General features: G+C 45.8%; 1 protein-coding gene across 4 annotated transcripts in view; it reads right to left on the bottom strand.

The window, feature by feature from the left end:
• Positions 1 to 26,408, bottom strand: part of scaf8 (SR-related CTD-associated factor 8) — a 164,445-nt gene that overhangs the window by 77,901 nt on the left and 60,136 nt on the right. For all 4 annotated transcript variants that reach the window (XM_085981481.1, XM_085981483.1, XM_085981482.1 and 1 more), the window contains one exon: positions 10,313 to 10,357. In XM_085981481.1, coding sequence (XP_085837607.1) covers positions 10,313 to 10,357 — 45 coding nt within the window. The remainder of the gene's footprint in view (positions 1 to 10,312; positions 10,358 to 26,408) is intronic.

Below are 26,408 nucleotides of genomic sequence, written 5' to 3'. Positions count from 1 at the left end.
CATCTACACCATTTACTGTGCCACCTAACTTGGTGTCATCAGCAAACTTGGATATATGGCTCTCTATTTCTTCATCCAAGTTATTAATAAATATAGTGAAAAGATGAGGCCCAGCACAGATCCCTAGGGGACACCACTGGTCACATCCTGCCAATTTGAGTAGCCATTAACCATATTCTCTGTCCCCTACCTCCAAACCAATTCTCTAGCCATGTTAATAGGGTGCCTCTAATTCCATGCACTGCCATTTTTGTTAATTTCTTGTGTGGAACCGTATCAAATGTCTTCTGGAAGTCCATATAAATAACATTCAGACACTCCCTTACCTACCTCAAAAAATTCTATTAGGTTTGTTGGACATGATTTATCCATTGCAAATCTATGCTGGCTCTCTCAGCAGTCCCTCTGTTCCTAATAACAGATTCTAGTCATTTCCCTACAACAAACGTAAGGCTAATAGGCCTATAATTTCCTAGTTTATCTTAAATAATGCAGTGACATCAACAATTTTCCAATCCAGAGACATTTCCTGAATCAAGAGAATTTTCAGAGATCATGACTAGAGCATCTACAATTTCCTCACCTACTGCTTTTAATAACCTGGGGTGGAAATCACCAGGATCTGGTAATTTGTTTATCTTTAGTCTCATTTTCTTGAATACCATTTTATTGCTTATATTAAGTCGAGTAAGTAACCCCCCCCCCTTGATTTATTTTAGTTTTTCTCGTATCTCTGGTACTTTATCCTCATCTCTACTGTAAAGAGACAAAGTAAGCATTTAGCAAGTCTGCCAATTCCTGATTTTCAGTTACAATATCACCTGCCTCTGTCTAAGGCGTCCACATTACTCTTGGCCACCCTCTTTCTCTTTATACTTGTAATAACCTTTAGTCTTCTCCTTGATATCCTTAAGTTTTTTCTCGTATTCCTATTTTGCAGCTCTTACTTTCTTTGTATCCCTTTGTAGTTCTTCATATCTCTCCCAATCCAGGGGTCTCTGCAGTTCTTTGCATTCATACAAGCCTTTTCTTTTTAGTTTTATACTATGCAGGCCACCACCAAAAAGGTACGTTAAAAACAAATACTTAACAGAATTACCACATTAAAGCCACAGGTCATTGGCAGCCACCACTCAAACCCCTCCTGATTGCTACCTCGACCCCCCCCCCCGGCCCAATATTGGGTGGGTTTTGGGTCGACCAATTCCAGCACATGGATCACTCCCTGTGCCCAGTTTGTGCCGGCCTGCCATAGTTCTTCCGACTTTATGATGGTTGGTTCTCATTCCTGGTTGCTACTTGCTAATTGTATATTTTCTCTACCTATTCAGGTATGATTTGTTGCTAATTTAGGACACATATAAACAGATGTGATGCTCAAAATGAAATTCACAAAATGCACACTAGGCAATGATTTTATGTTGCTTCACACAGGAATTGATTGCATGTGATTACATAACATTCATCTAAGCGTGACAAAATTTACTGCATTAACTAGAATTTTGTATTAACTAAAACAAAAGAAACATTTTCAGATCTCCTATCCTGCAATGGCTTATTGCATCATCGTTTGATTTTCACTGTAAAGCAACACGTGCAAATATTTAAAGTACATCAAAATACTTACAACAGATGTGTACCCACAATGTATTGAAGATGGAAGAGTTTGTGCCCAACAAAAATTTATTGATACACACGATGCGTGTAGATACGTGTGCGCGGACGCGTAGATATATAGGCAAACGTGTGTCTATGTATTCACGCGCGGATTTTGAAATATATACACATACACTTTTTTTGACCTGCAAGGTGCTGGAAATGCGAGCTAATAATGGCGTGGCTATCTTCTTAACCAATGAGATTTGAGGATTGTGAGACAGGAACGACGGAGAAGGAAATAGGGTCAATTAGAGTAAAATCAGGTACAGAAAGAAAAATAAAGAGGGAAAGAAAGATTGGATTGCAAGAGAAAGAGAATAAAAGAGACAGAAAGGAAAAAGAAGAAAACATTTTTTAAATCGCCAAGAACAATTTACTACCACTAGGAATGAAACTTCACTCTTTCAATTGTTCCCTTTCTGGGCTGGAGAGGTTGAGTGGTATTGTCGGAACATAAATCTCGTCATTAAAATGGTACTTATGCTAGCCCTAACTTCCTGTGGCAAGTTTAACTGGCAATTAATGTGCAAATGCAGCAACTCACGAGGAGGTTGTGGGCCAGCTGCCATTTTTTGCGAGGCTAACGGCAGAGGGGCGCACATCATCCAGCAACTTGCGGCATGTGTATTAAACTCGCCATTATTCTGGCAGCAAAATCTGGGTCATTATGTTGCACTGCATAGAGGAGAGGAGACAAAGCAATAGCTGAAAACAAGCTATGGTTTGCCATAACATGGGATCAGTAGTCAAGGACGGGGTGGAATCTAGAATATACCAAGAATGCCGCAAGTAAGATTTTTCTGTCTATCTGAAAAATGCACTCAATTCATTTGAATAAGGTGAACCCCACTTACGCAAACACTTTGAAGAGATTGCTGTTACAAAGTCTACTGCGGCTGGATTTGGTTTTATTCCAACATCTTTGGTAATTAATTTTAGGCAAGAAATTTCAAATAACATTGTTGTTCAAGATCAGATTTACAGAATACACAAATTTCTAAATATTTTCACAAAAGACTACAGCTCTTGCACCATATTCCTGATTCTTTGAATGAATAATTCATACACGTACCAATGGTATTTCATTTAGTATCCTCCCATCTATATATATAAATCGGTACTTCTGTCTGTCTGTCTGTCATCGCGTGTGCGTTGCGGGTATGCACTCGAAAGTTACAGGGCGTACCTATGCGTGCGTTACCTCCAAAGAAAGCTTACGCTTCCGAGACGGTTTTAAGCATATTTACGTTTCGGCCGGGCTAAAATTGCGCCCGCGGTATCCCAAAAACCTTCAACATTCCGCTCATTAGCATCTCATTATCCGCTCATTAGCGACAGAGTGACCTCGAGCTCGACCAATCGTACGCCGGGTTGCTGGCGTGTGCCGCCGGGCCAATCGGTGCGCGTGTGGCCGGGCTTTATCGTTCTGAACCGAGGTGAGTCGCCGCCATCTTGATTCCAAACTTTTCCTTTCTTTTTCCCGCTTTCTGCGTCTTAAAAAAAAACGTTGCTTTTAAAACACATAGTTTTAAAAAAAAATGATTTAGAAAGTAATTAACTTATCTAATCTCATTAATTTTCCTACCTTTCCCCGTTTTTCCAGGTAGGCCTAGAAGCCTCGGCGTCTACTCCGCACCCACGCCCGAGCTAGGCACCTCCCGGCCCCACTCGAAGGCTGGAGGGCCGAGCCTCAGCCCAGCGCCGCTAGGGTGCGCGCGCAGCAGGAGCTGAGACGTCTCTCTCTGCCGGGGCTTGCTGAGCGTCCAGCGTTACCCTGGCAACGGGCGCAATCGGCGGTCTTCACCTCGGGGGGAGGGGGGGCGGCCGCGACCCTCGGGGGGGGGGGGCCGCGACCGCAGCAGGAGCAGCTGAGACGCGGCGTCTCTCTCTCTGGCTTGGTCAGCGTCACGGTTGCCCTGGCAACCGGGCCCGCCGGCCGAGAGAGACGCCGCGTCTCAGCTCCTGCTGCGCGCGCAATCGGCGGTCTTCACCTCCGGGGGGGGGGGGGGGGGGGGCGCGACCCTCGGGGGGAGGGCGCCCGCCGCCCTCCCTCCCCTCCGCCCTCCATCCCCCCTCCCCTCCCTCCCGCCCTCCCTTCCCCTCCGCCCTCCCTTCCTTCCCCTGCCCTCCCTTCCTTCCCCCCCTCCCCTCCCCCCGCCCTCCCTTCCCCGCCCTCCCCCCTCCCCTCCCTCCCCCCCTCCCTCTCTTCCTTCCCCCCCTCCCCCTCCCCTCCCCCCGCCCTCCCCTCCCGCCCTCCCTTCCCCGCCCTCCCCTCCCGCCCTCCCTTCCCCGCCCTCCCCCCTCCCCTCCCCCCTCTCTTCCCCCCAGTCGCTCTCTCTCTTCCCCCCAGTCGCTCTCTCTTCCCACAACATTCCCTCGAAAAAGCCTCGGCACCGCCGGGCACTTCAGCTAGTACTAAATATATGTCAAGTGGGTTACTACTGTTGATATGTGGAGGACACCTCAATGAAGAAAAAAACACCAGGTTACCAATCTTTAATATGGCCTCATTTGTAGCTTGGAGTTTATCCTCCATGTCAGGTAAACTGAATAGGTGGAATCAAAGCAACGCGTATTGAAAAAAAAAAAAATCATATTGCAGTAGCCAGAGATAGAAATAGAAACAGGAGGCCATTCAGCCCATTAAGCCTGCTCTGCCATTTTGTTAGCCATAGCAGTTGTATTCCCAGTCTTCTTTCCCTATCTCTTCACTTCCCAAGTTTCTATCACCCTTGATCTACACAATTATTTTCTGTTCTTACAAATCTACAACTACAGCACATGCAGAAGATGCTCTATTTCTTTTCAAAAAAGGGAGACCCAAGCACCCAAACAGTGCAGAAGGTAAACTTCATAAAATATACCAGACCAAAAGGTCGGCAATATAATTTCCTTCCACACACATTTGTCCTGTATGTATACTAAAATAACACCAGTGCCAAAAATTACAAGTCTATTTATAATTTGATGAAAGGTTTGTCTTAAGGATTGATCCATCAAAGAATGTTATTTGAAAAGTTGAATAAATCTAAACAATGCTTAGCAAAGCTGTGAGGATTCCTTCACATGAATGTCTAACTGACTGATTCCAAGACAACTCTTTCCACACTGGCTCTTTAAGTAGCCATGATTCAGTTGCAATGGGTTCAGACTTTCTTTGCCAGTTGATTATGTACAGCGCACAAGCTATTTGGCAAAATGTTGTTTAGAAATGTATTTATCTCAGGTTTATCAAAAGAAGTGTCAAAACACTTGACTAGTTATGTGGCTCTCCAAGTCCCATAAATGCAAAACTTGCAATGCAAATCCAGAAAAATGGCCTGACCTAACTTCAGAAGACAGCAAGACTCCCCAGATGTGGAGCTTAAATTCAGTGTGTTAACAAAGCTGGTTAAGCAGTCCACTGGACCTCCTAGGAACAATGTAAATCTATCTTACTTCATATTAAACGTTGCAAGTGCAGAGATTGTCACCTCCCTGATTTCTAAACATTTAAATTTCTAACTGCTGAAAGACAAGATGCCTGTATCCAGACATGGGCAGAGCTCTCTCCTAAACAGGACAGTTAAGAGTTTCAACCAGGCAGGAGACGATCAATGTAAACAGGGTCCTGGCTGGAACTAGAATAGCAGCTACTGAACCTAGACTGTGACTGTACCCTTAGAAGCATGCCAAAAAAACAAATGGGGAACAGTTACAAATATGACCAATTGTGATTTTTAAATGTGATGCTCACATCAATCCAAGCTCCCACTGTTGGTGTGCAACAATAATCCTGCATTCTGATGTCTTAAACTGAATCCTCCTGAAATGATCTAGGACCAGAGATTTTACTCAGCTGGCTGAAACCCAATTCCAAGAAAAGAGGTTGTACAAAAGGCTCTTGCTGGGAATTTTCTCAATTAAATAAGACATTTTGGCTGGCCGAATAAACACAATACTTTCCAGAATGTGTGTGGCCTATTGGGACTTTGGGCAACAGATGTAAAAGATCGTAAGAATCCAATGATTTAAAAAAGAAAAGCTTTACCTCAACCATGATGTGGAGATGCCGGTGTTGGACTGGGGTGGACAAATGTAAGAAGTCACACAACACCAGGTTATAGTCCAACAGCTTTATTTGAAATCACAAGCTTTCGGAGCGCTGCTCCTTCGTCTTTGAAGAGTTGCATATAAGCACAGCATATATAGTCAGAGAGTACTGCCAGATGATTACAGGTAATCTTTCTAACTGCCCTTTATCACACCTCGGCAGAGAAATAATCACAGCAATCACAGGTGTGAATGGTGTCCAAACAGGTCAGTCAGGAAAACATTACATCAAAGAACAATGAGGTGGGGTCACAAGGGGTCAAATGTTGCAGATGCTGGGGTCTGTATGAAAAACAAAAAAAACTATTTTGTTGCTGGAAATCACAACAGGTCCGGCCGCATCTTTGTAGAGAGAACAAGCCAACGACGACTCTAGTCTGGATGACTACGTCAGGTGGGGTTACATGTCACGCTACATGTAACCCCACCTGACGTAGAATCATCCAGACTCGAGTCGTCCTTGGCTTGTTCTCGCTACACAGATGTGGCCGGACCTGTGATTTCCAGCAACAAAATAGTTTTTTGTTTTTCATACAGACCCCAGCATCTGCAACATTTGACCCCTTGTGACCCCACCTCATTGTTCTTTGATGTAATGTTTTCCTGACTGACCTGTTTGGACACCATTCACACCTGTGATTGCCGTGATTATCTCTCTGCCGAGGTGTGATAAAGGGCAGTTAGAAAGATTACCTGTAATCATCTGGCAGTACTCTCTGACTATATATGCTGTGCTTATATGCAACTCTTCACCTGACGAAGGAGCAGCGCTCCAAAAGCTTGTGATTTCAAATAAAGCTGTTGGACTATAACCTGGTGTTGTGTGACTTCTTACATTTACCTCAACCAGACAGTACTTTAAAGATAAGGTAGCACCCCACTGAAGGAGGTATACTTTTAGCCTGACTCAAAACAAGCCAAAAATGCTCCTGGGAAAACAGTTGCAGCTACAGAAAGAACCGACAACCAATTCAAAATAAGAATCTGGAGAACGTTACCTATCGTAAAAACTACTGTTGATGGGAAGAACCGAGTGAACTGGTAACTGCGGTACAATACTGTGTTATTTTATGGATCTTTGCTCTCGACCAGGAATGTCACGTATACGACCCGCGGAACAGTTCCATCCAACTCACAGTGTGCTATGCCAATTCTCCCAAGCACCGCTTCTTAAAGCCCTGGACATCTGTGGTGTTAAATTTTGTGCTGCAGGAGCACTCTTCCCTGCTCCATAGCATTAGTGCCCCCCCTCCTGCCGGCACAGGGATCCAGCCCTCCCATTCATGAGTGACCAGAAACCGGAGCGGTTTGTGGAGAGGAACGGAGTAGGGATGGGTTAGGTGAACAGGGACTAAGGTATGAGATTGGAGGCCCGGAGATTGGGAATGGCAAGACTCAGGAGGTGATGGGGAAGAGGTTGGCGAGATTGGGACTTGAGGGGGGGGGGGGGCGGTTTGGTACTCAGAGGCCGGCAATAGGACAGGGGGGGATAGAAGGAGGGTAACGGGGACTGGAGGGCGGGGTAGAAGGACTCGGGGGGGGGGGACACTGGAGAATAGGGTTGGGATTGGGTGGGGAGATGAGAAGAGGACTGGGGAATGTAGTGGGCTTGACTCCTTTCATTTCATGCAGAGCTGGGAGCACCAGCAACATGGTGAATGGGAGCACTGCAGAGAGGAGCAGCCAGTAAAGGGGAAAGTGAAACCTGGGGACTTTACAGTGGGTAAAGTGAAAAATGGTTTGGGCAAATGGAGAACTGGGGACAGAGACCAAGGATTCTAACTGTGCCCAAGGAATTGCATGCCCTGATTTTACATCGCATGCTTCAATCGCCATCGTTGACATCGGGCTGAGAGCAGCATATGGCACGGTCGCAAGTTGCAGCCCCGCTCCCTCGACTCCTCTCAAGGCATCAAACCTCACAATCACCCCCGGGCTTGACGACCCCGTCAAATCTTGCTCCTCGCTCAGGATCTGAAGCTGCACTGAAGCAAATGCAGGTGGGTCGATCAGAGGCCGGCAGTAGTGCTTTAGAGCTGGGGGAGACACTTTCCCCCTACCATTTCTTCAGCAGCCTTCAGTGACCCTTTTAAGGACCACCGTAGAACTGGAAAACCGATGTTGGGAGCTTACACGGTGCATGCGCCACCTAGTTTTTCATGTATTTTGCAGAAAGGTCCCAAAACAGGCACAGGACCCGTCTTTGCATACTTCAATTAATCCAACGCTAATTTCAGGCAGCCACCAGGAACCCCTAAAAGCAGTGAGGGCCAATATGACAGTGGCCATGCCACCGGGGCAGATCAGGTGCTTCCTAAACTCCAGAAAGCAGTAGGACAAACATTTCACTAGATAATGGCCTGCGCTAAAAACTGGCACACAGAATTAAACAGTAAATCGATGAGTAAGCAGAAACAATGACAGACAGCATAACTACAGTACATGCAGGCTCAACGATCCTCCTCTTAAGACTGAAAATAGACAGTCATGTCCACTATGTTAAACCAATGTAAACTGAAAAAGATATAGTGCCCTGGACTATTAATCTTTATGCCAGGCGGGGGTACATTGGAGTACTGTACCAGTTTTGATCCCTCCACATGGTGAGTGATATTGTGGCCTTGGAAAAGGTCCAGAGAAGAGCTATAAGAATTATTTCTAGCTTAAAGAACCTCAGCTACTCCTATAGGCTCAAGGACCTTGGTCTATTTACTTTACAGCAGCATAGACTTAGAAGGGAGGGAGAGAGAAACAGAGGGAAGAGGAGAGAGAGAGAGAGAGAGAGAGAGAGAGAGAGAGAGAGCGTGCGCGCGGGGAGTCGAGAACAGAGGGAGGGAGCAAGAGATAGGAACAGAGTGAGGGAGGTGGTGACCTGATCGAGGGCTATAAAATAATTAGAGGGCTAGGTGGCATGCCTATTGATAGATTATTCCAGTTTGATAGATTGGGGAGGACCAGAGGACACAAGTTTAAACTATGTAGGAGTAGGAATAGGAACAAACTCATTGTTAGGCAGTTCTTCTTTTCCCAGATTGCAGTGAGCCTCAGGAATACATTGGCAGCTGGTATGGTGGGTGCTGACACTCTCTGCCTTCAAGAGGGAGCTGGACTGGTTCTTAACTGGGGCAGCGATCGCAACATAGACGTTAAGTGTCCTTATAAATAACACTTGGTCCATGTGATCTCAACTGGTTTTGATCACCTGAAGGGATCATAATGGAATTTCCAGAGCATTTTCCCCTTATTGGCCCTGGGTTTTTTGCCTCTCCCGAAGATACTTGGCTGCAAGGTGGTGGGGGAGAAGTGTCTAGTCATGATGCTCCAGCCATCATGAGTGTGGCAGCAGGCTTGATGGACGAGCTAGTCTTTTCCTGCCCGTCAATTTCGTATGTTCGTAAACACTACGGCCACCAAGCAGCGAGTGATGCTTGAGCTTAGAGCGAGAGTATTTGTGGGATCTCTCAATGTTCTCACCGGAGGTCCATACACCGGTTCTTTGTAGTGGGAGCACTGCACAGGCCCGGTAACGATCTCATGGTGTCTGGCAGCTGAGGTCCCATCCACCGCCAGTTTGAAGAGCACAGGCATTTGGACCAGAGAGAAAGATTTGGCATGAGGAGTGAGATAAATGGGCATCTGGTGATGAGGAGCATCCTCAGTGGGAAGGAAGCGAAAGCTGTTCTGGGAGTGTAGTGGTGAATGAACCAGTTGATGAGGATTCAAAGCCAGAAGAGAAAGAGATTTGAAAGGAGAGACAATGAACAATATCAAACAATAACTGGATAAATTCAAAGATCATTATTAATTAATCACAGTCAATCCTTCATCGATTTGTAGCATTTATTCTCAAAGCTTATTTATTGAATCAGTCAACTATTGAGTAAACACCTGTTTCTGCCCAAAATACCCGACGTACTTAGCTGTAATTGGCTATGATGGAAATGGAAAATGGTTAGCATTTTTTGGTGATTGCCCGATTTAAATGTAGGCATCTTAAGTGACTGATACACACACATACTCTTGTATATTTAGTCTATCAGCATTATAAGACAACATGCAACAGTCAAACACAGTTTTTGTGAATCATGGTTCCATACTCAGATGAAAATTGTTCTGGAACCAAAAACTTTTATTGATTATTAAGTGATATAAGGCAGGTAAGTACAAGAGGCAAGTCCAGGTGCACCATGCTGGTATAGTTGGTACACCAAACGTGAAGCTTGCAATATTCCTGCATGATGTCCCAAACTGAATATACTCAGCAATTTGGAATAACAAATGTGAGTAATGTGAGAAAGAGCCCACCTCGATGAGGGGTTTGGAAAACTGATAGTGATGGGATCAAAAAAGGATATTAAAACAAGCAAGACAAACAAAGGCCAAAAGAATTTGCAAACAGGATCTAGGGACTCTCAAAGTTGCCTCAGAAATTGATTAAGATATATTGTATGATCAAAGTTTCACTTATTGTAAAAGAAGCTACCAATACACAAATATACCAAACAACTGATTAAGCACTGAAGGTTTGTACATCAATCATAAACCAAATACAAATTCTTACCCTTTGAATAAACTTTTCCACACTCTGTACCACATGTTTGTAGAACTGCAATGTAAAAGAAAAAATATTATATCTTTGAAAGGTGGCAGGACAGGTTAACAAAGCAGTTAATAAACCATATGGGGTCCTGGGCTTTATAAATAGAAGCATAGAGTACAAAAGCTAGGAAATTATGCTAAACATATATAAAACACTAGTTCAGCTCCAGCCGGAGTACCGTGTCCAATTCTGGGCACCACACTTTTAGGAAGGACATGAAGGGTTTGGAGAGGGTGCAGAAGAGATTTACTAGAGTGGTTCCAGGGATGAGGGATTATAGTTATGTGGATAGACTGGAGAAGCTGGGGCTGTTCTCCTTAGATTAGGGAAGAACAAGAAGCAATTTGATAGATGTGTTTAAAATCATGAAGGTTAGAGTAAATAAAGAGAATGGTTAGGATTTGGAATGCAATACCCAATAGGGTGGTGGAAATAGATTCAATAGTAGCTTTCAAAAGGGAATTGGATAAATAATTGAAGGAGAAAAAATTGCAGGGTTATGGGGAAAGAGCCAGGAAGTGGGAGTAACTGAATTGCTATTCAAAAGGGCCAGTGCAGACTCAACAGGCCAAATGGCTTCCTTCTGTGCTGTACTATACTATTCTATGATAAGAAAGAAACAGACAAACAAGTAACAACGATTCAAACTCAGGAAAATAGAAGGCTGCAGCCTATCAGGCACCTGCACTAAGAAATTCCAGGCAGCTGCTGGTGTTCCCATGGGAACAAGCTGGCTGAGCCCAGGAATTTGAAGCTGAAGCAACTGAAGAATTGGCCAGGACAACACAACTATTTCATCAATTCCATGTCCGTTTTAACAATACCATCTTTTAAAATCAGAAATGATCAAATATTACTTTAAAAAAAATAAAGAAATGGTTAAACTGTAATTTACTAAACTGAATAGCTACATTACATTTGATTTCCATGGGCTGGATTTTCAGTGTGCCGTGAGGCGGGCTTTTAGGCATGCGGGGGGGCAAAAACCCCAAATTCGGGGGTCCCGACACCATCCCGCCCAAAACCCGCCTCCACATAAGTTTCAAAGGAGGCGGGTACCCGCCCCGTACTGGGACCCGCCGACCCGAGGCGGGAAGGGATTAGTGCCAGTTAACTGGTAGTTAACAGGCAGTTTTTAGCCTAATCCCTATTTTGAAGGGAGTCGTGAGGGATTCCCGACGGCTCCAAACCACGCCAGGTTAGAGCAGGCGGACCGTCGGGTTGAAGGGGTCGAGATGTCAGTGTTCAGGTGAGTGATGGGTACATGAGTGCAAATGTAAGCGTGTTTGGTGTGTCTAAAGTGTGTAAAGAAGTTTAAATTACCTGTGCTTACCTTTTAAGCCTTCCTTCCTCTAGGCTTCGGGAGTCCATCATTCAGCTGGCACAGAAAGCAGAATGGCCGCGAGCTGTCAACAGTGACAGCCTTCAGCTTTCAGTGCCGGCGTCATTTCTAACTGAGTCTGCGTAGAAGGACTCAGGTTAGAAGTAAGGCTGTCAGTGTTTGACAGCTTCAAACAGCTGTGAAACACTGATATTTCTGCTGGGCGGGCTCAACAAGGTCAATCAAGGGAAAATTGCGTGGATTGGCCGCATCTCGATGGAGGCGGAACTAATACCCGAAAGTTGTAGTCCCGCCTCCTTCCCGACTGCTGAATGAAAATCCAGCCCCATATTGCTGTTCAGCGGGAACTGCAAGTCTGTTGTGTCTCTCAATTAAAAGTGAATTAAAATCTTTGTTTAAATCCCTGTACAGAACATATAATCCAGAGTACACTTTTCAATATTAGTATCAGTTATTTATGAATGATATACATATTTTTACCCTATTTGACCTAGGAGGGATTTCAACAATAACTTGCATTTATATAGCTCCTTTAACGTAGTGCTTCACAGGGGCGTAATCAGACAAAAGCTGACACCAAGCCACATAAGGAAATATTAGAATAGGTGACTTAAAGCTTGTTCAGAGGTAGGTTTTAAGGAGCATCTTAAAAAGGAGGTAAGGCAGAGAGGAAATTTCAGTGTTTAGGGCCTAATTTATATTAAGATAGTTATTTTGCAGTGCACAAGAGCTTAACTTCCTACAATATGTAAGCTTTCCAAGAATGTGGATTAGATTCAGTATCTGGGGTCAGCCAGTGGCTAACAGAATTGTGATTCTTACAAGGTTGAGGCAATGGGGTTCACTTGCTAGAGATAAACTGGATGTTAGAACGGCTTCCCTGTACTGAATTCAGCAGGAATCCTAATTGGCCAAAATGTATTGCCATCACCCTCACACGAGTTAGGGGTGAATCACGTAGCGCATTGAGCCAATCTTCAAAGCAGAGATGAGGGAGAAGGTCAGAGGTCAAGTCTTCGGCTTCCCATCTGGCTGGAACACAAGAGTATCCAATAAATACATTAAGTCGTCTTATTGTTATGGCCAGATATTGGGCAGTAAAGGTAAACTTTTGATCGTATGAGGCGTGGAGCCTCTTTACAGGAGTGACTAGTGACGCGGAATCTGACAGAATATCTAGCATAGATCCAAAATTTGTAAAACAATAATGCTGTACTAAGACAAGAATGAACTTGAGTTTGTGATACTTCAATTCAAGTAGGTACATAATCAGAATGCTGAACAAAAGTAAACATTCTACACAATTTGTACTCTATGAAAGCTCTAGGGTCATCTCTGTCTTGTCAGTGAATATTTTATTGTAAGCAGAGATGGATCAAATGGCAATATAATTTTCAATCCAGTTCTATGTTTTCCTGTGCCAGGCCTCACTGGTGGCCAACCTTCATCACAACCACTGGCTGCGAAGCACATCTATTTCTGTTAAACTGCTTTATACAAGGGGCTCTTTTTATGTTGAGTGTTCAAAACTTGAAGGGAGACCAATGTGGCATACAGTGCCAGCTGCTACTGAAGCAGTGGCACCCAACTGGGACAGCACAGGGCCGATAGAAAATGCAAGAACAAGGGGAAAGATGATCAACCTGCGAGTTGATCATTTGGGACATACCGTGGAAGGTGCAGGCCAAGACCCCCAAGCAGATATAACATGGACAGAGGTCATGGTTAACAGACACTCCGGAGATTTCTCAGCTCTGTTAGCTACTGTTAAGATTTCACTGCAAGTGTTTAAAGTCTTAGGTCTGGCTGGAAGTTAACTTAATGCTGGTAAAACGCTCGATACCAAATAATGTGGAGTGACGGTCGAGTGTGATTTTTTTCTAAGCATCAGGTAATCCCAACTGAGATGAAGCACTGACTGAAACAAAAATTAACTAAGATTAACACAGAAATTTTGAAAAACCTTCAAAACCAGTAATGATACAACAAAATCTACAGTTACACAATGAAATTAGTAACATTAGAACTATGTACATTGTGGAAGAAATAAACCAAGCAAACTATGAAAGTGAGGAACTGACTCATGAAATAGCAAACATGAACTAAAAACACAATTTCCGAGCTACCTGCTGCCTCAGTGCATCTGCAGGGCTTTTATACCACAAAGGAGTACTATGTAGGTCAGTGTCACACAGGTTACTCAATGCCAGCATACATCAATACAGGAATGTCAAATGGGCATCGGCATTCAATTGGTTCCTCCAGGACATAGAAAATTATGTTAAAATACAGGCGGCCATTTAGCTCACGTGCCTTGGTTGGGAGTAGCTCTTGAAATGGAGTTATCTAATCTAATTTACCTACCCTTGCCCTGTATCCATTTGTTTTCAAATAATTATTTAAATAGTATCTATACCCGAGAAGACACTTGGGGTTTTCTTTCTTCAAATTACTCTGTGGATAAATTTCTCTTTTGTTCTTCTAGTGATAACCCTAAGTTTATACCTACTTGTTACTGATTTGCCGATAAATGGAAACAATCTTTCCACTGTTTACCCTTTCAAAACCTTTAATAATTTTGTATGAATTTATTAAATCCCCTGAATCTTCTGTGACTAAAGCACCAATTTTTCATAACTATAACCTTAAAATACTAGGTGGTATTCGAGTGAATCTTTCATATAACCATTTCATAGCTTTAATATTCTTTCTGTAATGGATGCACAAAATTGCATTCCTAATCTCCTGTACAAATTCAATGTGAACCGGGCCAGATTTAATAGAAATATCTTCTTCTTAGGCAGTCCTTCGGAACCGAGGATGATTGCTTCCACATTAAAAATGAGTTCGCAGGTGACTGATGAGTCCAATGCAGGACCTACCGTCTCTGTCACAGGTGGGGCAGACGGCGGGTGGGTGGGGTGCTTGGGTTGACGTGCGCTCCTTGCGCTTGGCTTCCGCTTGCTCTTGGCGAAGAGAATAGAAATCTGGTTCATAGCTCTTCAACATTCTTGACCACTAAATTGATCAGCATATTTCGCCTCATTCTTCCTTTTTAGGCCTTCTTGATATATATTTTCTTGATGTATATTAATGATTTGGACTTGGGTGTACAGGGCACCATTTCAAAATTTACAGATGACGCAAAACTTGGAAGTATAGTGAACAGTGAGGAGGATAGGGATAGACTTCAAGAAGACATAGACAGGCTGGTGGAATGAGTGGACAAGTGGCAGATGAAGTTTAACACAGAAAATGCGAAGTGATACATTTTGGTCGGAAGAATGAGTGGCGGCAATATAACCTAAAAGGTACAATTCTAAAGTGGGTGCAGGAACAGAGAGACCTGGAGGTATATGTGCACAAATCGTTGAAGGTGGCAGGGCAGGTTGAGAAAGTAGTTAAAAAAGCATATGGGCTTTATAAAGAGAGGCACAGAGTACAAAAGCAAGGAAGTTATGATGAACCTTTATAAAACACTGGTTCAGCCACAACTGGAGTACTGTGTCCAATTCTGGGCACCGCACTTTAGGAAGGATGTGAAGGCTTTAGAGAGGGTGCAGAAAAGATTTACAAGAATGGTTCCAAGGATGAGGGACTTCAGTTACGTGGATAGACTGGAGAAGCTGGGGTTGTTCTCCTTGCAGCAGAGAAGATTGAGAGGAGATTTGATAGAGATGTTCAAAATCATGAGGGTTCTAGACAGAGTAGATAGAGAAACTGTTCCGATTGGCGGAAGGGTCGAGAACCAGAGGACACAGATTTAAGGTGACTGACAGAAGATCCAAAGGCGACATGAGGGAAAACTTTATGCAGCGAGTGGTTAGGATCTGGAATGCACTGCCTGAAAGGGTGGTGGAAGCAGATTCAATCGTGGCTTTCAAAAGGGAATTAGGTAAGTACTTGAAGGAAAAAAATTTGCAGGGCTATGGAGAAAGGGCGGGGGAGTGGGACTAGCTGAAGTGCTCTTGCAGAGAGCTGGCACGGGCTCGACAGGTCTCCTGCTGTGCTGTAACGATTCTATGATTCTCTGGGCAATCCCCAGTTTGAGTGTAATCAAGTGACCTGCTTTCAATCCACTGTAAATACCACACTTGAGCCACAGATAGACCAGAAACTTAATATATTTCCAACTCATGGCTACTAAGCCAATACAATTTGGTACAATTCTATGGGGCTTGTTTTCATTACCAATCAACTAGAATATTAGGGAAACCAACAAAATTCTAGTGTTCTATCAATAATGTTTGTTACACAGGAACATATGCGTATCAGAAGGTAAGTTTTTTAAAATTTAAATCTCCCATGGCATTGTTACGGGTAGTTAGAGCATAGTTGTAATGTGTAGCTGTAAACTTGATCTGTCTCCTTTAAGGTCACTACTCAACTACTGCTTATAGCAATCCAGTAACTGTTGGTGTTTATAAATTCCTCAGGTCAATAAGAAATCTTCCTCAGGTCAATTAGAAATCAGTAACCTGCTTGTAGAAGCTATGCTACAAAATGAAATGCCTGTCATTCATTCTTTAATTTTTTTTAAAAACATCTACAATAAAATGAGACACCTGGACTGTGATGAAGAAAATGCTAAGTCGCAAGACATTTATAGAGGCTTGGAGCCTCCCATGCCGATGCTCACAGTAAATCAGATGATATACTGTTTGAGAGTAGTGTTACACCGTTTAATTATCCGTATAATGTACAATGTATTATTGTGCTAAAGTGATCCTTTAAGGCCACAAACTCTAATTGATAAGTGAACAGAGGATCATGTCATTCCAGATGTAACTGCTGTCTAGTCAAAGAACTTTGTAGGCTAAAATGTGCTCGCCAGTTTCATGCTGGAAGGTTAGAAGTGCAGTTCAGAAGTATTCAGAATTTTAAGAGTCGTTTACATCTGTAACAAAAGTGAGACAGGTCTCCGAATACACACTGCCCTTCTCTATTGTTTTTGTGACATGGGGGCACCCGGGAGTGTGTTCCTTCCCTTCTGGTTTTTCTTGTATTTTTGTCCCCCTTATTTGGTTTTCTGTTTGTATGCTCTTCTGCTTCTCTCTCTATCCTGCCTGTTTTTTTTGTCTCTCCTCCTCCTCATTTGCTTCTCACCGCCTGTGTCATATTCTGCTTCTCTTCAGTTATGTCGATAGACTGGAGAAGCTGGGGTTTTTCTCCTTAGAGCAGAGAAGGTTGAGAAGAGATTTGATAGAGATGTTCAAAATCATGAGGGGTCCAGATAGAGAGAAACTGTTCCCATTGGCGGAAGGGTTGAGAACCAGAGGACACAGATTTAAAGGCGATTGGCAGAAGAACCAAAAGCGACATGAGGAAAAACTTTTTTACGCAGCGAGTGGTTATGATCTGGAATGCACTGCCTGAAAGGGTGGTGGAGGCAGATTCAATCACGGCTTTCAAAAGGGAATTGGATTAAGTGCCCAAGGGAAATAAATTTGCGGAGCTACGGGGAAAGGGCGGGAGAGTGGGACTAGCTGAAGTGCTCTCGCAGAGAGCCGGCATGGGCTTCTTCTGTGCTGTAACCATTCTATCTTTTTCTTGTCTTCGTCTGACACTCCCTCTTCTCTTCATCTTGTGTGTGTCTGTTCCTCTCCTCTCCTGTGCTTTCGGGTGGTGTGTGTGTGTGTGTGCGCATGTGTGTGTGTTGCGGGGGGGGGGGGGGGGGGGGGAAAAGAGAAAGAGGGAGGGAGAGATGGAATCTAGCCAAGACCAGGCTTTTGGGTTGCAGTTTAGGAGCGTTATCTGGCCAGCAGTGCAGGTCAACTTTTGGTTGGCAGGTCCAAAGGGATTCAACCAAGACCAAGAGCTAACTTGCTGGTCATACGTGACGGAGGGACTCGGACAAGGCCACTGGCTGGTTTTCAAGTCACGAATTGGAATTAGGCTGGGCCACAGTCCAGCATTGAGAAACAGAGGGGATCCAACCAGGCTAAAATACTAGTCAGGCAGGTGGTGCTGTGGCAAATGCGCCACCTACTTCAGACATAAATCAGAAACTGGAAGCTGAAAGGTAAAAATATAAGCTTGTGGCGGTACCACTGGTTGTCCCTTACATTGAGACACATAATTCCCTTTAACTTACCTTACTGTATGTTTAACTTACCTTTTGGGGCCGTTGCCCTTTTAACTTACCTGTTGGGGCCATTGCCCCTTTAAGACGCGCCCTAGCGCGCTGACGTCACGTACAACGTGATGTGCGTGCGCCGGCACAGCCCGGCCTAGCGTCTTCGGCCTCAACGGCCAGCCGACGGGAGCGACGCGATCTTCCGCTCCCGTGGCAAGCACCGGCCTCCCGACTTCGGCCTGAACGGCCAGCGACGCGCATCATGTGACGCCCTAAGCGCAGGAAACTCGATGACGTCATCACGCTCCCCACAGGACTGCGAACTCGGTCCTCGTGGCGTCCCCGCTGGGACAAGACCTATACCACAGTGCTCCTACAGTCAGCCATCTTACCTGCCATCTTACCTGATGTAATTAGCCTGTTCCTGTAAATAAACAACTTATTTATAGTTCGTCGAAGTCAAACCCTCTTATTTAGTGGCGATCTACACGAACCGCTACATTGGTGACCCTACGACGTGAGTACGGGAGCTCATCAATTCCTACGCTACAATTGGTGAACCCGTATCCGTGAACGATTTTCACGGTAGCAACGCGCAGCCTGACCCTCGTCTTCCCACAAGACGACCAACGCACAACCGACGAACAACCACGGAACAGCAACCGCCTAACACCGGTTCCACCAAAAGCGACCCCGTCTTTGCGGACGTATTCACAATGGAAGCACAGCTTGGAGGTGAGCCCGTTTTTCACGAACGATTTCAGAGGTAGAGCACGACCAACGGCAACCATCATCCACCAGCGCTACAATTGGTGGGTTTCTGAACATCTTTCACAAATGCAGCACGCTATGGAAGCATCAGCCGTTCTGCTGTCGCTACCGCAATCCAGGGAGCCACGGTCTCCCTCGTGCTTTATGAAGGAAGAAGCCCTGTTCGCCGAGAACATCGATGCGGCACAGACCACGCACGTGCTCACAGTCTCCGTATTCGACTCTTCTATCGCCACACGGATCGTCCGCCTCTACGCCCAAAGCAACAGCAAGTATACATCTCTCCAAGCGCGGGGTACAGCATGTTCGGGCCCACAAGATCGGAGCGCGCCCTGCGGGGATACGACGAGGACTCACTCCCGCAAAACACGAGGACGCACTCCTTGCGCACGAGGACACATCCCTCGTGAACACAGACGACGACTCCTCCGCCGACGACGCACCAGCCCTTCAGCTTGCTAGTTGTGTTACCTACTACACGAGTCGGCGTGAACAAAAGGCGTGCCGCCCTCCCGGCTGTTTTCTCCTAAATCTACAACTGTTACAAGTGTTGCCGCCCTCCAGGCAGAGTTAACCCCTCCTGAAAGCAACAACAACCTGGACCGTTGCCGCCCTTTCTCCAGTTTCCCCTTTAACAAACGCAAACGTCTACTGAAGCTGCACACATCAAGGACGGGTCCAACGGGCATCCTGCGGCCGCCGCGATCAGCCACGTGAAAGTTGCTAGCCTCACCGATCACTAATCAACGCAGCAACTCTTCACCCTCCGTTGTGTTATCATCGTAGCACTATGGCACGCACCGTTCCGTGCGTTCCAGCCTCCCGAAGGTTTCGCTCACCTGTCAGCGAGTTCACCAACCTCACCAGTCAAGTCCTCCTGGATCGCCCATCGGCGTTCCTGCAGATTTCGTCGGAACAAGGACTTGTTTCAACATCAACGAAGACATCGCCCGCGTCCGCCCAACCTGCCCATCACTCTGACAAGGCCTGCTGTTTTGCGCGTCTCCACGGTCCTTCGCCTGACGGATACGTTTTATTCGCCACGACGCGCCTAAGGATCCGCTCACGAGCAGCATCTTCATACTTCGCCTACCAAGTCGAGACAGCACGACCGCCGTGACCACCAGCTCGTCAGACCATCTCATCCTTGGACTTTCGTTAAAGCGAATTCTGGGGGGGGCCTATGTGGCGGTACCACTGGTTGTTCCTTACATTGAGACACATAATTCCCTTTAACTTACCTTTTGGGGCCGTTGCCCTTTTAACTTACCTGTTGGGGCCATTGCCCCTTTAAGACGCGCCCTAGCGCGCTGACGTCACGTCACGTACAACGTGATGTGCACAGCCCGGCCTAGCGTCTTCGGCCTCAACGGCCAGCCGACGGGAGCGACGCGATCTTCCGCTCCCGCGGCAAGCACCGGCACAGCCCGGCCTCCCGACTTCGGCCTCAACGGCCAGCGGCGCGCATCACGTGACGCCCTAAGCGCAGGAAACGCGATGACGTCATCACGCTCCCCACAGGACTGCGAACTCGGTCCTCGTGGAGTCCCCGCTGGGACAAGACCTATACCACGGTGCTCCTACAGTCAGCCATCTTACCTGCCATCTTACCTGATGTAATTAGCCTGTTCCTGTAAATAAACAACTTATTTATTGTTCGTCGAAGTCAAACTCTCTTATTTAGTGGCGATCTACACGAACCGCTACAAGCTATAATTTGTGACAGCCAGATGTATGTGTTAATTACAAGACTTTTAATATATTACTGTACCAGGAAATATTGGCTTAGTTTAGTGATCTCACTCTCACACCCAAGTCAGAAGATCGAGTTCAATCCCCACTCAAGGATTTGAGCACATAATCTAGGTTAATATTCCAAAATTAAAATGTTACAACAATTGCACGTCAGTGTGACATGAGCTCGATACAGCAAGTATGACAAACAGGAAATGCAACAAACAGGAAGTAGAGACAGTCACAAGATGTTTAATATATTATTAGATCTCCCATGGCGTTGCTCATGCTGAATCACAGGTCTGCCATTTTATAAATAGGGGGGTTTATGCCATGAAGGGCATAAGATCAAGGTCACTGACTTACATTAACTAAGTAAGTTAAATTTGATTTTTATTAAATGGTACTCTGGGATTTCTTATTTTGCCGTGGGATTGAATTCCACAACTCTCCATTATTCTATAAAAATTGTAAAGGACGGGCATCTATTATATATATATTTCTTTACACGCAGATATATTTCAATTTTAATCCTTACAATTTTTAAGGCTGGTAATAAACAGCAAGATGGCATACAAAATGCACCAGATAAAGGCTGATATCTAAATTTAGCAGTATAGGAGAGGTAGAGTGTAATTTAGCTGTACTTAGAGGCAGTGCTGAAGAATGGTCCTGGGCTTCGATAGCACTGGGGAAAGGTCCTGGCCCTGGAATTGGGGGCCTGGTTCTGCCTGGGGTTGCTAGAGTTTGGCAACATGAATGGATTTAGCAGCATTGTGGAAAATGAACCAATTAGTGATGGAATGAGAGTTTTGGTTCACTGGTAGATTTCTGCTGTCTGTCAGTAGTGAAGGGAAGTGGAGGGCATGGGTCCAACAGTATTGGGCGTGGGGAATCTATGTTTGGCAGCATTGTTTGCAACTTTCTCTGCATATACTGAATTTCAAGTTTTGTGGGTTTCTGTATGGGTATCTCTATTGCTCTCTCACCATTACTCTCTGCCTGTCTTGCAACAGTAACTACCAACAAAATGTTAATGATGGTTAGAATTTTTCAGTTTGTTTTCAACTCATTTGTTTATTTGAAAAAAGTTAAATTAAGATGAGGAAGGACACTTCAACCGTTAGTAATCTTTCTCTCTCCCTCACTTGCTTTTTTAAACATGTAATTAGAAGATAATTTTTTTTTCTCTCTGCTAAACAAACTTTCTGAAGTTTATATAACACAAAGTTACACATCAGGTGTGTAATCAATTGTACCCCCTTCCCCCATGCCCAACAAACCAAATCTTCCCTAGGTTCCCTGCCCTAGCTCTGAACGCCAGTGTTTCTGTAGCTTCTCTTCCATCACCCTCCCCTCCCTATGCCCTCTCTAAGCTCATCTTTACAATGAGACCCACCTCCTATTCCTTGACCCTAGTCCCAATAAACTACTGACCACTCAAAATCTCTTCCTGGCCCCAATATTAACTGACATTGTAAATGGAACACTCAAGCAATGTCCCCATCCCGTTTCAAAACCACCGCCATCACATCTCTCCTTAAAAAAACACCCTCAACCTGTGTCCTTGTAAATTACACAACACCAGGTTATAGTCCAACAGCTTTATTTGAAATCACAAGCTTTCGGAGCGCTGCTCCTTCTTCAGGTGAAGTGGAGAAATGCATAAAGACACAGCTTATATAGTCAGAGAATCATGTCAGATGTTTACAGGTAACCTTTCCAACTGCCATTTATCGCACCTCGGCAGAGAGATAATCACAGCAGTCAAAGGTGTGAATGGTGTCCAAACAGGTCAGTCAGGGAAACATTACATCAAAGAACAGCACCCACAGACCAGTTGAACCAGGAACACTCCTCGCCACGATGGACGTCTCGGCACTCTACACCAGTATCCCCCACGATGACGGCATCGCTGCGACAGCCTCAGTACTCAACACCAACAACAGCCAATCTCCAGATGCCATCCTACAACTCATCCGCTTCATCCTTGACCACAATGTCTTCACCTTCGACAACCAGTTCTTTACCCAAACACACGGAACAGCCATGGGGACCAAATTCGCACCCCAATACGCAAACATCTTCATGCACAAGTTCGAGCAAGACTTCTTCGCTGCACAGGATCTCCAACCAATGCTATACACCAGATACATCGACGACATTTTCTTCCTATGGACCCACGGCGAAGAATCACTGAAAAGACTACACGATAACATCAACAAGTTCCATCCCACCATCAAACTCACCATGGACTACTCCTCAGAATCAGTCTCATTCCTGGACACACGAATCTCCATCAAAGACGCACACCTCAGCACTTCACTCTACCGCAAGCCCACAGACAACCTCATGATGCTTCACTTCTCCAGCTTCCACCCTAACCACGTTAAAGAAGCCATCCCCTATGGACAAGCCCTGCGAATACACAGGATCTGCTCAGACGAGGAGGAACGCGATGGACACCTACAGACACTGAAAGACGCCCTTGTAAGAACGGGATATGACGCTCGACTCGTCGATCGACAGTTCCGACGGGCCACAGCGAAAAATCGCATAGACCTCCTCAGAAGACAAACACGGGACACAACCAACAGAGTACCCTTCGTCGTCCAGTACTTCCCCGGAGCGGAGAAACTACGCCATGTTCTTCGCAGCCTTCAACATGTCATCGATGACGACGAACACCTCGCTAAGGCCATCCCCACGCCTCCACTACTCGCTTTCAAACAGCCGCCTAACCTCAAACAGACCATCGTTCGCAGCAAATTACCCAGCTTCCAGGAGAACAGCGACCACGACACCACACAACCCTGCCACAGCAACCTCTGCAAGACATGCCAGATCATCAACACAGATACCATCATCACACGTGAGGACACCACCCACCAGGTACATGGTACATACTCATGTGACTCGGCCAATGTTGTCTACCTCATACGTTGCAGGAAAGGATGCCCCGGAGCATGGTACATCGGCGAGACCATGCAGACATTGCGACAACGGATGAACGGACACCGCGCAACAATCACCAGGCAGGAGTGTTCCCTCCCAGTCGGGGAACACTTCAGCAGTCAAGGACATTCAGCCTCCGATCTTCGGGTAAGCATTCTCCAAGGTGGCCTTCGAGACACACGACAACGCAAAATCGTCGAGCAGAAACTGATAGCCAAGTTCCGCACCCATGAGGACGGCCTTAACCGAGATCTTGGGTTCATGTCACGCTACATGTAACCCCACCTGATGCAGGGTCATCCAGACTCGAGTCGACATTGGCTTGTTCTCTCTACACAGATGCGGCTGGACCTGCTGTGATTTCCAGCCAAAAAAAATGTTTTTTGTCTGTTTTTTTGTTTTTCATACAGACCCGAGCATCTGCAATATTTGACCCCTTGTGACCCCACCTCATTGTTCTTTGATGTAATGTTTCCCTGACTGACCTGTTTGGACACCATTCACACCTTTGACTGCTGTGATTATCTCTCTGCCGAGGTGCGATAAATGGCAGTTGGAAAGGTTACCTGTAAACATCTGACATGATTCTCTGACTATATAAGCTGTGTCTTTATGCATTTCTCCACTTCACCTGAAGGAGCAGCGCTCCGAAAGCTTGTGATTTCAAATAAAGCTGTTGGACTATAACCTGGTGTTGTGTGATTTCTTGCATTTGTCCACCCCAGTCCAACTCCGGCATCTCCACACCTTGTAAATTACCACCCATTTCCAACCTCCCTTCACTCTCCACTTGAACTTGTCATCTCCCCTGCTACACCCGATTTCAATCCCTCCAATCAGGTTTCTATTCCTCCCACAGGGAACCGAAAGTCAAACAATATTCCCCATGACTGTGCTGCAGCATCCCTCCTCATCCTCTCTGCATCTTCAACAGTCAACCACACCATCCTCCTTCAACACTTCTCAGCTGTGCAGCTCAATGAGATAGCCCTTGCTTCGTTCCATTCTTACCTATCTGGGTGAAGCATGAGCATTTCTCACAATGGCCTTTCTTTCTGCCCTGTCATTTCGGTCGCCCCCCATAGATCCATCTTTCTTCCCCTCATCTTCCTCATCTGCATCCTTCTTCTTCGGCAGTCCCTCGGAACCGAGGATGACTTGCTTCCACACTAAAAATGAGTTCTCAGGCGACGGATGAGTCCAATGCGGGGCCTACAGTCTCTGTTACAGGTGGGGCAGACGGTGGTTGAAGGGGCGGGCGAGTGGGGTTCTTGGGTTGACGTGCGCTCCTTCCACTATTTGCGCTTGGCTTCCACTTGCTCTCGGCGAAGTGACTCTCGGTGTTTGGCTCCTTCCCAGATGCTTCTCCTCCACTTTGTGCAGTCTTGGGCCAGGGATTCCCAGGTGTCGGTGGGGATGTTGCACTTTTTCCAAGGAGGCTTTGAGGGTGTCCTTGAAGCGTTTCCTCTGCCCATCCTGGGCTCTCTTGCCGTATCTGAGCTCCGAGTAGAGCGCTTGCGTTGGGAGTCTCGTATCGGGCATGCAGATGATGTGGCCCGTCCATCGGAGCTGATTGAGCGTAGTCAAAGCTTCGATGCTGGGGATATTGGCCTGAGCGAGAACACTGACATTGGTGCGCCTATCCTGCCAATGGATTTGCAGGATCTTGCGGTGGCAGCGTTGGTGGTACCTCTCCAGTGATTTGAGATGCCTGCTGTACATGGTCCATGTCTCTGAAACATACAGGAGGGCGGCTATCACTACTGCTCTGTAGACCATGAGCTTGGTGCTGGGTTTGAGATCCTGGTCTTCAAACACACCCTTCCTCAGGCGACTGAAGGCTGCACTGGCACACTGAAGGCGGTGTTGGACTTAGTCATTGACGTCTGCCCTTGTTGACAGTAGGCTCCCAAGGTATGGAAAGTGGTCCACTCTGTCCAAGGCCTCGTCATGGATTTTGATAATCGGGGAGCAGTACAGTGCAACGGGGGCAGGTTGGTAGAGGACCTTTGTCTTACGGATATTTAGTGTAAGGCCCATGCTGTCGCATGCTTCGGTGAAGGTGTTGACGATGGCTTGGAGTTCGACCTCCGAGTGTGCGCAGACACGAGCGTCGTCTGCACACTGTAATTCGACGAGAGGATGGGACGACCTTGGATCTGGACTGGAGGCGACGGAGGTCGAACAGTTTCCCGTTTGTTCTGTAGATTAGCTCCACTCCAGCGGGGAGCTTATTGTGGGCGAGACGGAGCATTGCAGCAAGGAAGATCGAGAAGAGCGTTGGTCCGATGACACAGCCTTGTTTGACCCCGGTCTGTACGTGAATTGGGTCTGTGGTGGATCCGTTGGTCAGGATCACGGCTTGCATGTCGTCGTGAAGCAGGCGGAGGATGGTGACAAACTTTTGATGGCAGCCGAATTTGAGGAGGACACTCCATAATCCTTCACGGTTGACAGTGTCGAAGGCTTTTGTGAGGTCAAATGCAGCCATGTACAGTGGTTGGTGCTGTTCCCTGCATTTCTCTTGTAATTGACGCGCAGTGAAGATCATGTCCATCGTGCCCCTTATTGGGCAGAATCCGCATTGCGACTCTGGGAGGAGCTCTTCAGCCACTGGGAGAAGGCAATTGAGGAGGATTCTTGCGATGACTTTCCCTGTGGCAGACAGCAGGGAAACGCCTCTGTATTCACTATTTGCACATTAAAGAGGGAGATAGTTCTCTGCAACTTACCGGCTTTGCTATATTGGAATGTAACCTGCAATTCTTATACTGGTTATATTAAGCCAAGAACTATTCTGAAATTACTGAAATATGGGCTTCTTAGGAAAAACTGATCATCTGATACATAATAATTTGTAGAATATTTTGGAATATCAATTATTTAGATATACCAAACCACCATAAAAACAATGTCACTTCCCAACTAATGTGTATTTAATGTCTTTGGGACTGGGGAAAAAAAAGCTTTATGACCATATCTGTCCATGGCCCAGCTGGATCAAAAGAATCACTCTACTGAGTCCCTTTACAAGAGCCTGTTACTTGTGACTAGATTACAGTTTCAACATCATTTCAATTTGCACTTCAGATCCAAGTCCATTAATTATTGTTTTCTCCAGCTCTACACTCAGAATTTAAGGAGGTAGGAATAAAGACCTTAAACCAACAGAATTTTAC

This window comes from Somniosus microcephalus, chromosome 3 (assembly GCF_052327205.1).
Source record: "Somniosus microcephalus isolate GS21.2 chromosome 3, FLI_Smic_1.0, whole genome shotgun sequence".
Lineage (NCBI taxonomy): Eukaryota > Metazoa > Chordata > Chondrichthyes > Squaliformes > Somniosidae > Somniosus > Somniosus microcephalus.
This window is presented reverse-complemented; position numbering and strand designations above follow the sequence as displayed.